Genomic DNA, 14,117 nt, shown 5'->3' with positions numbered 1-14,117 from the left:
ACAGGACAGTCCTCAGGGAGTCTTAGAGAGGACTATTAGCTTGTGCAGAGATGCCTGCCAAATCTGGGAACATAACTTGGTCAACTCATTCTTGTATATGTGTCCTGCTCTGAGCATCGTGGTTGGAAACTCATAGAACATGCACAGCTGCATTGCTGTGTTCGTGTGCACGTGTATGTTTGGACATGCATGCCTGAAGGCTGGACTACTCCTCTTCAGAAAACTGTTAAGTATTCTGCCTGGGTGAGGAAAGACTGGTGATACATCTCTTGACTGGCAAATGACTGTGCACAGAAGAACAGAATAAGCATACTAAATGCAGGGCTCCATAAAATGTACTGCATGCATTGTTCAGATTAGCAGGATAGTTGTTTCATGATAATACAAATACTGTATTGCTCAGCTTAGTCTTCTTTCTGTGGCAGAAGCAGCATTTTGAAACTTAATTAACTTCATGTGGCATTGTAGAAATGGATGGCAAATCAATAATGAGTGCCATTTCAGTCACCTTGTGGTGTTGTAATTCTCTGTGTTTTCCTGCACTAATTAGGTGTGACTTCAGTGAGAAGCATTTCAGGAGCAAGGGGGTGAATTATAGCTGAGTTCCTAACTGTCACTGGAGATGAAGTAAGCTCAGTACTGAGCAACCCCAGTGATTTCAGGAGCTGATGACTCAACATCCAAGAAGAAAAGGAAGGATCCCACATTTTGTTGATGCGGTTGTACAGTGAGTTTTGGGCTCAGCTAGTCCATGACTTAGGATTCAGCTGAAAGAGTTTCAGAAACCAGAAAATGCTTTTACTTCGTTATGGGCATTTAATGACTTCATTGCTCTTGTTCATGCATTCCTGCAAAGACCGAGAGTTTCTTGCAAACAGGTATTTTCTTCATTTGGACCCAGGGCTCCTCCCCAGCACCCAGAGAGAGTTGTGGGTGAGAGTGGTGCATGTGGGATGGGCCTCTGACTGCTGCCTCCTTACTCCTGAAGTCACTGTGGAGAAACATCTCAGGGAGCAGAATGCAGTTAGCTCCTGTATTGCAAACTCAAACACCACTAAACAGAGACAAAGGCAGGTCTTTGTCTGTTTATTTGACTCAGGGAGTTTGTAGCGAAATGTGGGGACAAGAGGTGGAGTGTCTCCCTTCTCTGAGAACAAGCTCCCAATGTCTGAAGCTAGAAGAGAGGTTCCCCTCTGGGGATGCCTTGTGGCTCCTCTCCAACAGCATCATAAAGAAAATGGGCAGATCAGGCACAGAAGCTGGGGATAGTGAGTACTCTGAGGCCACTGAGTACGACAGACCAGTGCCGTGCTTTTCTGGGAAAGGATGTTAATTCCTTCCCTTTATATTTGTGTGAATTATGATTCCTGATCATCATTACTTCTAACATAAACAGTTCCTAATATAAACCATTCCTGCTGGTTACCACAGACAGCCTGAACGGCATGGAAAATTTCAGTTGCTACATCACATTCATCCAGAGAATTACAGCAGTATTAAAATGATTTCACAGTGGCTGGAATAACGTTGAGTGAAAGGTGAGACAGAGGTATTACACTTCAGAGATAACAAACATGAAGTTGACTCAGAGCTGGCTTTCCTTTTACCCAGACTCTACTTGTAGACTCAGAGCGGACACAGACAGTTTACAGGTATAGAGTTTGAGTTAAAAAAGTAAGTTGATAATGCCTTATTGGTGTACTTAATAGTCTGACAATCAATGCATAATACAATATATAAGAATATACGTGAATGTGTGTTAACTAGTAGTAATTAATTACTTCATTAACTATCAGTTGGCTAGTTAATTATAGTGTTACTGTTCCTTAGTGTTCTTTTCTTTAAAAATATAAAAGAAAACAAGAATTTCTCAAAACTGCATATAATCTCTGTTTCTGCCAAATTCAAGAAATTTAAGTATAGCAAATGTCTTTACTGAATTCACTCCTCTTACACTGACATTTAACAGCTGTTCCTGAAATGGTTTCACAGGCTGCTTAAGGACCATGCAAGGATGAATATTATTCTAAGTTTTCTCATGCTGGAATACAAAAGATGCACTGTCCAATGCATACAACTCTGCAGTACCTCTTTGCTGTCATACCAGAAAGACAAATAGCAGCATTCATAAAGGCTATCAAGTTTATTGTCTATAAGTAAGCCTAGGTAGAGCAGTTTATTTACTGATTGGGATCTGTTTTCTCTGAAATTGCTTGTTAAATTCTAAAGTGAATTTTATTGTTCAGGTGGTTCAAGGTCTGCTAGTGGCTCCCAGGTTTACATGTCAGCAGCACATCCCAAAACCAGGAGCCTCGCCTTGTTATTGAAGAGGAAAAGGCAGTAATTGTGAACTGGCTTATTTGTTGCAGCTGCAGAAACTGAAACGATCACTCTCCTTCAAGACCAAAAGCTTGCGGAGTAAAAGTGCAGACAATTTCTTCCAGAGGACTAATAGCGATGTGAAACTGCAAGTAGAGTTGGTGCCTGAGGTGAGCACAAGCACTGGGCAGCTCCCCAGCTCAGAAAGCCAGGCATCGTCCCCCACCAGAGCCCAGCAGCTGCCAGAAAACAACAAGACTCACATCTTCCAGGAGCACATCTTCAAAAAACCCACCTTCTGCGATGTCTGCAACCACATGATTGTTGGTAAGAAATGTTTTTTTAAAATTTTTGTGGTTTTCTGTGCTCAAACTTGCAGGATGACCTTTCCATAACTTACATGAGCCCAGATGTCTACTTGAAAATATTCCTGCTAAAAGAATCTGGACTCATGTCACATCTGCCACAAACTAATACAAGTTCTATATTTGTTGACAGATGTCATGCCTTGTGAACACTTGCTTTTATCACAAATCACAGGTGAGGGTTTCAGCTAGAGTCAAATGTCTCTCTTGTTCAGATTATACTGAACACCAAGCACAAACTCTGTTGTATGTTACACTAGAAACAGCAGAAATCCATTTTATAAGTTTGAATCCACTAGCCTTACCCTTTTGCACAGCAGTAATTCTAACTCTATTGCTCCTTCTGTCTGCCCCCACATCCTGCAGTGCTCCCAGGTCCCATTCACTGTGGCAACCATGCCTACCTCCTCCAGTTGCCTCACATCTCTCCTAAGTGACAACTGGGCAAGAAGTAGCATCTGCTACAAGAAGTAGAATCTTCCAAGCTGCTTGTTGTGCGCATGCTGCCTTTCTAGGACACATGTTTTGCAAGACCAATTCAACAGAAGAGATAATGGCTGAATTTACACTGTGGACTTTTTTGGAAGTCTTACACCTGATCCCTCCTACTCACAAAATCTCACACAAACCTTATACCTTTGAAAGATCACTCTGTCTTCTCTCTGAAACTGTCCATGGGTATGTAAGCCACTGCCAGAAACTGATTGACAGAAAGACACAGAGGACAGAACTAATCATTTATTGCTCTCCTCACTATGGAGAGAGCAACTCCACACTGAGCCCTGCTAGTAAGGTAGTTTTCAGTGCAGTGTGGAAGGCCTAAAAAGTCGCCCTTCCTGCTGCTTATTATCCATGGATCTATGCAAGGAGAGGTCATAAAAGAAGTGATGGCAGGTGGCTGGAGGTATAGAACGTGGATGATCACCACTGTGGGAAGCTGCAGGAGTTGCTCTTCAGAAGTCTGGTCCTAGAAATTCACGTCATTGTGACTAGGTTATTATGCACATGGTTTGGTCTTCTTTCTACTTATCATCTAGTTGTCCCAGCCCACTGAATAAATCCAGTGGCAGCGTGCCAGCATGAATGTGAGTGACACAATTCCAGGCTTTTAGGCAGGGCAAGGAGTAAAACACTGGTTTAGCTTCATGTAGAAGTACTGCAGGTCTTTGACTACAAACCATTGTCTATAATTTGTCTAGCTTACTGTAACAAATTCATGTCCCTTGGCACTGACATCAATGCCTGTCAGATAGCATTACGGTATGTTCTTGAAAGATGCTGATAGGATTGCTCAACCTTTTTCAGAGAATGGAATCTCTTTTTCTACATGAAGGTGCTCAATGTCTCCTATTTGCGTGGGGAACTTGTGTTCTTTGGAAAAGGCAGCTGTCTATAGAACATTCTCTGATACAAGACAATCCTGTTTCCATAAATTAAAGGATTAAATCTATGAGGCCTGATTTCATCCTCTCTGCACAGCTCTATGGAATTTTGGGAAACAGAGAAGTTTTGATCACGTTTTTTTTTTCTATTATTTTCCAGTCTTTTATTTTTTTTTCTACTTTAAGTGGTAGAACGTGTCAAAGGAGAATGGAGTAAAGCATGAATATCAGGGAAATTCATAGTCCAGAGATTGAAAGGAAGTCTGGAATACAGGCAGTTAGTTGAAATAACTTTATGTAGGGAAGCAGGCCGAGGACTTGTCTCCTTCTGTAATGTGGATGAATGTTCAGTCAAAACTTAGTTTCACAAATATATACTGCAAATATAAGTCCTTCATATTTCTGGCAGCTTCTCATTAATTTGCATGGAGATTAGTATCATCATAAATCTGCACAACTCAGCAATACTGTTTCAAAACACTGCTGCTCAAGACAGATTATTACTGGCAGCAAACTTTGCAGGGAGTAACTCCAGTTCATAAACATTTGTGCCCTTCTCCTTTGCTGGGCAATCTGTGTTCTGCCCAGAACAGAAAAGTCCTGAAGCATAGCTATGAGCTTCAAAACATCAGCTTTAACCCCACCTGCCTTCTGAACTTTTTCTGTTCTTTTCTATCCTCTGAGGGCTTCTCTTTTCTGTTCTGTATCTCAGCGTCTTCATTAGAGAAAGAAGCCTTTCATAATTGCTGAAGAAGCTAATGCGACCTATTTTGTCTGGCAGCAGACTGAGTCTGGTGAATTGTTCTGACCTCCTCCAGCATATCTTTGCTTGGAGGTATGGCAGAAAAGATGTTAAGAGTTTTACTTTATAATGCCTTAGAGTCTAGATGCCCTGATTCTCATAGACAGACATCTACTCTATTCTTGTAATCCTCTCTCTTTGACCCTTACTGCAGTCATGCCTTTTTTCACTGTATTGTATTTTAAGCAGCGTGAGATATCTGGATGTTACTGCTTGCAGCTCGGTTAATCCATAGAAATTGTGCAACTGTTGGTTATGGGGATGGTGGAGCAAAACAGGCAGTTTTTCAGGAAATCATGTCAGGCCTGCTCTCAAAGGCACTCTGAAAAAAATTCCCTTCTGTGCAGGGACTCTGAATTTACACTTGCAACATGGAGCCTATCTGTGCTCTCTATTTGCATTTTTCATGGACAGTGATATTCGAGAGTAATGGTTCTATGTCTTTAAATTCCTTATTGATGAGAATAAAGGCAAAGACAAATACATGTTTTGAACACTAAGGGAAAGAGTCCAGGAAAATCCCAGCTTGACTTTAGATGGTTTCAGTTTTGCCACCAAGTATGATTCCAGGTTCACCTTAAATGGTTCTCTGATCTATGTACTAAGCAGCTCTGTTTGGTACAGGGCAGCCTGATGAACTGTGCGTAGCGTGAGCGTGCGGTGTGCGCTTGTCTCACTAGTGTAGCAGAATCTATCTGTAGCTTCAGAGCAAATAGGATACTCCAAGCAGAGGCAGCAGGCTCCCCGTGCTGCTCTTTTCACAGCAAAATTAAAGCAAAGGAACATGAAACATTATCTTCCTACAAAAAATATGTGCATCGTCTCTCCTTGATTGTTAGGCACTATGAGCCGAGTGTTGCCTTTGGAATGCAGCACGTGTGCCTGTTTGTTCATTTGACAGAAGTACAGTCATAAGATAAAGGGCAAATACATGTAATTGGTTTCAGCATTCAGAGAAGAATGTTTACTAGGATCAGTATAATGCAAACATACTCATTCAAATGTTTTTCACGCATCCCAGAGTGCAATGTGATGTATTCAAAAGAATCTCTGGTTATTAGTTTGATTTCCAAAAAAGAAAAAAAATATATATTAATCAGGCAGTTTGTGCTCCACATTAAAGACAGGAGTTTAAGTGTTCCAACTAACTGTACTAGTTTTAGACTAAAGTTCCACATCAGTAAACAGAAGCAAAATTCGATATAGAAGCAGTAGTTTTATGCCAAGTGAAATAAGGGAGAAAATTTCAGATTAGAGGGAGATCTGAGGAATGCCTGGAGCATCCATTTAATGTTAATGGTCCCTTCTTGCGTTATCAAATACTGCAATGCAATCGTCAGTTCTAATACTGAAGTCAACAGTAATAATTCATGTAATTCCAGAGCAAATCAACAGTATGTTGGAGCAGCCTCTGTCGTCCTTTCCGCCACTCAGTGTTCCGCTGCTATGTGCTCCAGACACTGGTTAGTTTAGGACTGAGGATTCAGCTCAATGGTGGGGTTCATATTTTCTTAAATACATCCACCCATGAACATCCTTTCACAGTAAGGCTCTGAGAAACCCCTTCATTTGCTGTTCTTAATGGAAGTATTTATCAGTATTTTCATATCTAACCCAAGCAAGAAAAAATTTTGAAATTCAAAGTATCTTGTGGAAAGCATCACTAAATCATTATTTCTCCTTTGTTTATTTTACATCAGTGTAAATTTAGAGAACACCTTTGCATTTTCTTTGTGTTATCTACTATTTTCTGGTTTTAGCAAGAACGTGATAAACTTTGGCAATGTCCAATAAAAGGATACAAAACTGCCCAGCACTAGCAAAGATGGAAACTACTAAATTAGTGTTAGATCAGACTAGAGCCTTAAATTATGTTAATCAGAATCAAGTCCTTGCTCTTCTTCAGTCTCTGGTGTGTCATCAGTCATCTCTGTGATACTCCACTCTTGAAGAAACATGATGTCAGTATTCTACTCTTGAAACACTTTGTATATTTTTTGAAAACTCCATCTGTAGACTTCTCAACATTTTACTCATTTGCAGTTCATTTCCTGTGCTGACTCACACGGAAAAAATGTTATTTTTCCACACATTCCAAGCATATTGCATGCAATTAATGTATTCCCATCTAAGTCAAATATAAGTAGAGTAGCAAAAAAGTAAGCCACTTTGCTTTTAAAAATAGCTGACTTTAAAGTCAGTCCTTTAAAGCTGTATTTTAAGGAAATAGCTGCTCATTTATAACAACATCACTTTGTGTCTCTTTGTGTTTCAAAGCAGTTTCATTCCATGTAACCTTAATCTTGGCACAAAATTTTGGCCAACCACACATTTTATTGTCATACATTTTGGGGTATATTTACCTGGAAAGACATGCTAGAGGGCCACAAACTTTCAGAAAGATGAAAGAAAATTGTGGACTGCAATGTCCAGTGACAGTCAAAACCAGGTCCTTCTGAGTCCTGCAATCACTGGTTAGGTACCTGAGATACATGCATTTACAGTTGGTCTCATTACAATTGAGTTTCTGATTGGATGCATATTGTCCAGAACTTTGTAACTCCAGAGGTAAAGTCAGTATCTGCATTCTCAGGGAATTAACTAGGTTCCAGTCAGAGAAACCTGCAGAAAACAAGCAAGAAAAACCAAAACACGTTAATAAACCCTTTGCACAGCTTACTTCCCGTCTGCTAATCAACAGTGCTTAAGCAGTGAAATTGTGCTGTCCTTTCAGTGTTGACTCATTCCTACCCCCGTCTGTTCTAGTTTACCAGTCATTCTGGACTTTCAAACAACCAATAAAGTTCTATGAATAATTCTTTCTGGCCGCATCTTTCAAATTCAGTGTTTCTTTATTTCGCTGTGCTACTGTGGCTACTAAGACTTTAAACCATTTGTACCCCTAAAGGTGTAATACACCATCCTCCATAAAGCTAGGCTCGAAGTTAGTAAATTAGCCCAACTTTTTGAATGAAGGATTGAAAGAGATCTAGATTGAAGCTGTGGTCCCCCATTTTTTTAGACACAACATCTAAACCTCTTCTTGTAGACTATCATTAACTGCAACCCATAAGTAATGAAAAAACTCCGTAGTCTGAGGAAGTGTTTATGTAACTGTAATTTGTGTGGGTATTTATTAAACATAGCAAAATTTCACAGGAACTGCAACACAGTGCTTTCTCTCTCCAGTCTGATCAGCTCCCTCATAATGAATATTCTTGACTTTTTTTCAAGCTTGCTGTCTCACTCCATCAAGTAGCCATCCTGGTTTGATCCAAGCTGCTGTTATTCAGCATTATCCAGGCAGACAAGGATGCAATAAACAGTCACAGGTTGATCGCCACTGCTTGGCAGCTACAATTACTCCTGGGAAGTATAACTGTAACCGAAGCTGTTTTTCCAAGGCTATGGTAGTTTGGAGGACTTCTCCAGATCTCAAAAAAAATAGTGCAATTTTATTTACTAATGCTTTTCTTGCAGGCTAAAGGTAAAAAAAAAAAAAAAAGGTGTTATTCATTCAGTGTTCACTCTGCCCTTTCCCACTCCTCCCAGTCTTTCTGGCATTTCCTAGCCCAGATGAACTTGAAGGAAAAGATTCCTGTTGCCTCTGGATCAGCATGGGTGTTATCTCCTGTAGAGAAGGGTAAAGAGCTGCCAGGGGAGAGGCGAAGCCCCTGCAGCAGCTTGTGGAGGAGGCTTTGTGCCCACCTCTCCAAAGGGATTGTGCAGTCACAGCTGAGCCTTCCCAGATCTATTTTCCAGATGAGCGATTATTACAGTAGAATGGAGGAGGAGGGTGGGTGTGTGAGATAAATGTTGTTTATTATTAATACAAGAGGGCAAAGAGTCTTCCTCTGGAAAGAGGTTTTCAAAAGTAGCTGAATCCAGCCACCTTTGGTTTTGATTGTGAGGGACGGGGCAGTTGTGTAACCTTGTCTGGGACTGGTACCAGGTAACACACCGTGTGTTATCAAATGGACTAAAGTCCCTGTTTCTCTCTCCCCTTTCCCTCCAGTAAATCCACTGCTAGATTTAGGAGACTTAGGTTCTCACTCCAAATGATGCTGAATGGCTTTGGGCACATAAATCTTCCAGTACTTCTCAGAATCAGTGGGAATGAGAATAATTTCAATCCTCTCTGGCCTGCTGTGCTAGTGTATAGAGGAAATAAAACCATTGTATTTTTTAACACCTATCTGAAAAAAAAAAATGCTAAATAATAATTTTAATACATCTATTGAACCTGGTTTGTCCTATGATTTCTTTGTTGAATTAATAACTCTGTGTAAGCGTGGACCTTCCCACTTTTGAGAGGAGCACTGTGAGAAGCACTAAACAAAAGCCTTCCGGCACTGTGAAGCTAAGGACTGTGTTAATTGAACTGTACAGTATGCAGGTAACTGTTAGTTACAGCCTAGTCAAGTATAGAAAATATCATGTGGACTCCACATAATTTCAAGAAAGTGGATGGTTTGTCTACTAAAATACGTAATGTGAGGAACAGATGGGAAGAGGAAGAAATACTTATGGTGTATGTAGTACAGGTGTGCTACATCAGTATGTCTCTTGTTTTTAGTAAGCATGAAAAAAGTCGGTTATGTAATTTGGACAACCCCACATTTGTAAAGTAGCTGCCAAGGACTGTACATTATCCCTGCATTAAATTAATATTTCTCTTCTGTAATCAAGAGTTAAACATACTTTAAAGCAAATAGCAAAAAGCAAATATTTAGTATGATTATCCTATGGGAGGGCTTCCTCCCCTGAGATGAGGCAACAATGTTGTTGCTAAATTGGTTAATCAGGAACTACTTAGCTGAGAAAAAAAGGTGGATATATATTTTAAATTCTAATTTGCCCTTGAAAAGCATCAAGCATGTTTCGCGTTTGTTACTAGATAATTTTCAAGCTTACTGTCATTTTGGGGATATGGCTTATTAATATAAAAAATGCAGTTAATCCTCAGTGAAAAGAGACTTTAAAGATATTGATAACCATTTTCTCCCTCACTAGATGGAAAAGAATAAAATTTCCAGTACATCTACAATCAGTATTATAAGATGATGTTAGCCAAGAATTTTTTTTTGACCAAAACCTGCATTGAAAAACACTAAACAACCTACTCAGTAGTGACAATTGCTCCTGAGATCAACCTCAGGGAGGAACATAATGGTAAGCTTAATGATTGTAAAAGACCTAGGGATGAAGAGGAACACGTTATTTCTTTTTTTATGTCCTGCTATGTACTTTTCCTGAGCTCACATGGGAGATTGTGTGTTTTCAGATAAGAAAATTAAATGCATCTTCTTTGAAGCTTGACCTTCTAGTAAGTCTTAGAGTCTTTGTCTATCAGAGTATAATTGTTATGTAGATAATTACATTGCCACATCTGACAAAAACATCATCTAGAAGGGAAAATTTTGGAAACTTCACCTCATTATGAGTTGCAGAAGCCATAAAATGAGGCATTTAGCAGGAATCCTTTTGCAAGAAAAAGAACATTACCATCAGGTATCACAAAATGCCTGCTCACAGTGTCTTGTTACTGTTCTTAATGTAGAAGAACATCTCGGAGAGCAGTGGTCCTTGTGGCTCACGTGGAGCATTGCATTCTTTTTTTGCTTTGGTAATACGAATACAAGTAAATGCAGCTTTAGCAATTATCTTCTTTAAACTGCCAAAATCTTAGTTTTCCAGGTAACTTTTTTCTTCCTTGACATATGTTTATATAATATGCCGAAAGGTGCTGCACACACACGGATCCCCTCCCTGACTTTTAATTCTGAAGACGTGCTCTGCATTTAAAAATTGTGATTGCATTGTAGTTTCCTTCATAATACGCAGGCAGTGATCTTGAAAATCTTGAAATATTTCATGTTAAGCACTAGGTTATTTACTGCTTAATAGAAGGGTTGGAAGCAAGAACAAAAGGGGAAAAAAAATGTGGCTACGTCTTCCCCTATTCCCCACAATTCCATCTTCCCAGCCAAGAAGGGAAATGACATACAGCTGGTATAATCCCTGAGACGGTGTGAATCACATTGTCATAGTCAGTATGTCCCTGCTAGGCTTCCTCAGCAATCGCAAAAGAAAGAGTATAGATTTAATGCACAGGAAGGTCCCACCAAACAAGGACTGGATGCATTGAGGAAGGAAGTTGTGTTTGCAGTACTAATATCGCCTGTTTCTCTAGAGGTGCAGCAGTCTTTCATATCCCAAGGTCTGTGGCACATAATATAATCTGTCTCCAGACAGATTTTGTGCTGCCTCAGGTCTTTTTTTTTGTGAAGCATGGGCAAGAATTTTTAACATTGCTCGTTGCTTACAGACTTCCATCATGGATGGGCTTTAAAGGAGAAGGTGCTAAGTACAGCCTCATTTTGTTCCATCACTTTGCCTTACTCTGTACGTCCAGGCACAGCATATTGGCATCATAAGTGGTTCATCTCCACATCTGTTTACAGATGCAAGGTGAAATCTTTTCTGTCTTAGTGTTTGTTGCAGCTTGCAAATGAATAGGTTATACCAAGGTGCTTGCCCAGTTTGCTGGATCTAATCCCTCAGCACAGTTGAGCATGGAAGTCCATTTTCCTTTATTAATGTCTGGGGAGGTGTCGTGGTTTAATCCCAGATGTCAACTAAGCACCACACAACCACTCACTCACTCCTCACCAGCGGGACAAGGGAGAAAAGCAGAAGGGTAAAAATAAGAAAACTCACATCTTGAGATAACAACAGTTAAATAATTGAAATAAAATATTATAATAATAATAACAACAATAACAACAACAAATTGTAATGAAAAGGAAAATAACAGAGAGAGAGACATAAAACACAAGGAAAACAAGAGATGCAAATGAAAACAATTGCTCACTACAAATAGACTGATGCCCAAACAGTCCCCAATCAGCAGCCTCCACCAACAACCTCCTCCTCCCCCATACATTCCTGCTAAGCATGAAGTCATATGATGTGGAATATCTCTTTGGTCAGCTGGAGTCAGCTGTCCCCGCTGTGTCCCCTCACGGCTTTATGTTTACTCCCAGGCTACTCGCTGGTAGGGTGGTGTGAGAAGCAGAAAAGTTCTTGACTGCATAAGAACTGCTGAGCAGTAATGAATACACCTCTGAATTATCAACACTATTTCCAGCACAAATCCAAAACATAGCCCCTTACCAGCTACTGTGAAGAAAATCAGCTCTATCCCAGCCAAAACCAGCACAATGAGATAACCAGCCACTGAGTATGATGAGTCTAAAATGTCACCAAAAGGGCAGTCACAGGATGCTTTCTCTTGGAGAGCAGTATATAAGCAATAGCCTCTGAATAGCAGTTGTTTTCCATAACAAACTGAAGACACAGGTTGGCAGACTAAACTGGTGAGTGGTGTTCTCCAAGGGCAACAAACCCTTTGTTAGCTGAAACAGATTTTTCTGAAGAGCAACAGAAAATTCAACACTTGAGACGTTGGGTACGTCTCTCACTGATGATCTTTCAAAATGCCCTATCTGGAAATTTAGGTTGTTTCTGAGCCAAAGATTTAAAGACTATGCTGAGCTCTTGTTAAGGGTGGGGAAGCATAAACGCGAATGTGGAAAAGATCTGCATACCAGATTTTAATTAAGAAACAATATTGAAGACCCCAAGGGAGGTCACAGCTCTACTGGGAAGGTTGGGCAGAAAGTTATTTTGGTTCCTGTTGTAATGCTGCTTGCAGATACCCATCTCGGGCACCACTAGCCAAGGTCCCTGGACATTCCCTGGCACTGATGTCCATGGTTTCCTCCTCTTCAGGGTCTTATCTGATTTCCAAGACTTCTCCCTGGGCCAGGATCTTCACCTTCTTCTTTCTGGGTTCCTTTCTTCTTTCCAAGCACACTTCTTTCTTTCAGGAAACCATCCTTTGGCACCAGATCTTCTTTTTGGAAATCAAGCTCCCAGTTGTTCCAGTCTAAAGAGTGTATGAATGTAAGAACAATGCATGATCAGCCTTGTAACTAGTGGGTCAGTCTCCTATCTCTTTATTAATTGAAGGTTTTGGGATGCATCACTTTTTTTTTTTGAGTCAAAGTGCTATCAACATTTCCAAGCAGCCTGTACAGGTTGCAGCTAGCAAGTAGCAGGCTACTTTCCGAGAGTTCAGGAGTCCAATTTTAGGCATTCGGTTTTCAAAACTCCTGTGGAAATGAAACTGTGATTGTAAAATTCTGTAAATAAGGAACACATTGTAACTAATGGTAAAAATTACTTCCCTGAAAACTGATCCTACCAAACTGATTATAACTACCCGGTTAACTACTGTGGTCCTCTGAATCATCTCTCATCTAAGCAAATTGTGCTATCACTTACACCTGTAGCTCTCAGTCCTCCTCAGCTAATTGTGATCCAAGCGAAGAAATGGCTTTGGAGCTGAAGCCTGTGTGTGACCATATCTTGGTCACGCACTACATTTTAGGTGGAAACACATGCAGTTATCTTCTGCTGCTCCACTTTCCAGCACCATCACTAGGTACCCTGAAATGGGCGAAAGATGGAGAGAGAGGAATCGTGGCCATGGTAAGTCACATATCAGCATTGTGTCCGTGAGGCCCAAAGCTGTAGGCTCTGCCACTTAGGCTGTGCTAATAAGGACTAGGAACAACTCCGAGAGGTTACACTGATGAGGTATTGTTTTTGCTAGAAAGAGCCAGAAACCTCAGTAACAGAAAGAGCAGAAAGCCAGAGAGCAACTGGTTATTTACATATTAAGGTTTGTTTGGTTTTTTTAAACTAAATCTTTCATAGTCCTAATTGATTGTCCTAATCTTCTGGCACATAGCAGACTATCATTTGAAGCCCATCAATGATGGAACTCTGTAAGCAACAGGCAGTGTTAACAATTCATTAACATAGCAGAGAGAATACCAAATCCCTTTGCTGAGGGCAGACTTCTCTTCCGTTCTGTAACTCTTTAGCCATATTTTCAGCAAGCTCAGAGCCCTGCTTTTTTTTTGCAGCATAATTTTTGTTCAGATGTTGTTTTTCAACTCTTGTATGATGGTACAAGGTCCCTGAAAGATCAAGGTTTCAGCACATATAAGAGGCCCTACAAAATTCAACTGCTACTTCAAAGTATCTCAGAACAGAAAAAAAAAGGCTGCAACTGGATGGCTTTTCATTTCAATACATGTCGAAACACAGATACAAATAACCTGAGCATGCCAACATGGAGATCTTGTTGGAAGTGTTTCATCATCTTCATCTCAAGAA

The 14,117-nt window shown here is 40.3% G+C and overlaps 1 protein-coding gene across 1 annotated transcript in view; it reads left to right on the top strand.

Moving 5' to 3' along the window:
- STAC (SH3 and cysteine rich domain) overlaps nt 1-14,117 on the top strand; it is a 74,036-nt gene that overhangs the window by 23,232 nt on the left and 36,687 nt on the right. The window contains exon 2 of the mRNA XM_009556669.2: nt 2,370-2,646. Within this exon, the coding sequence (XP_009554964.1) occupies nt 2,370-2,646 (277 nt within the window). The remainder of the gene's footprint in view (nt 1-2,369; nt 2,647-14,117) is intronic.

Source organism: Cuculus canorus, chromosome 2 (assembly GCF_017976375.1).
Source record: "Cuculus canorus isolate bCucCan1 chromosome 2, bCucCan1.pri, whole genome shotgun sequence".
NCBI classification, from domain to species: domain Eukaryota; kingdom Metazoa; phylum Chordata; class Aves; order Cuculiformes; family Cuculidae; genus Cuculus; species Cuculus canorus.
Note: the sequence above shows the minus strand (reverse complement) of the source record. Positions and strands in the feature narration are given on the sequence as shown.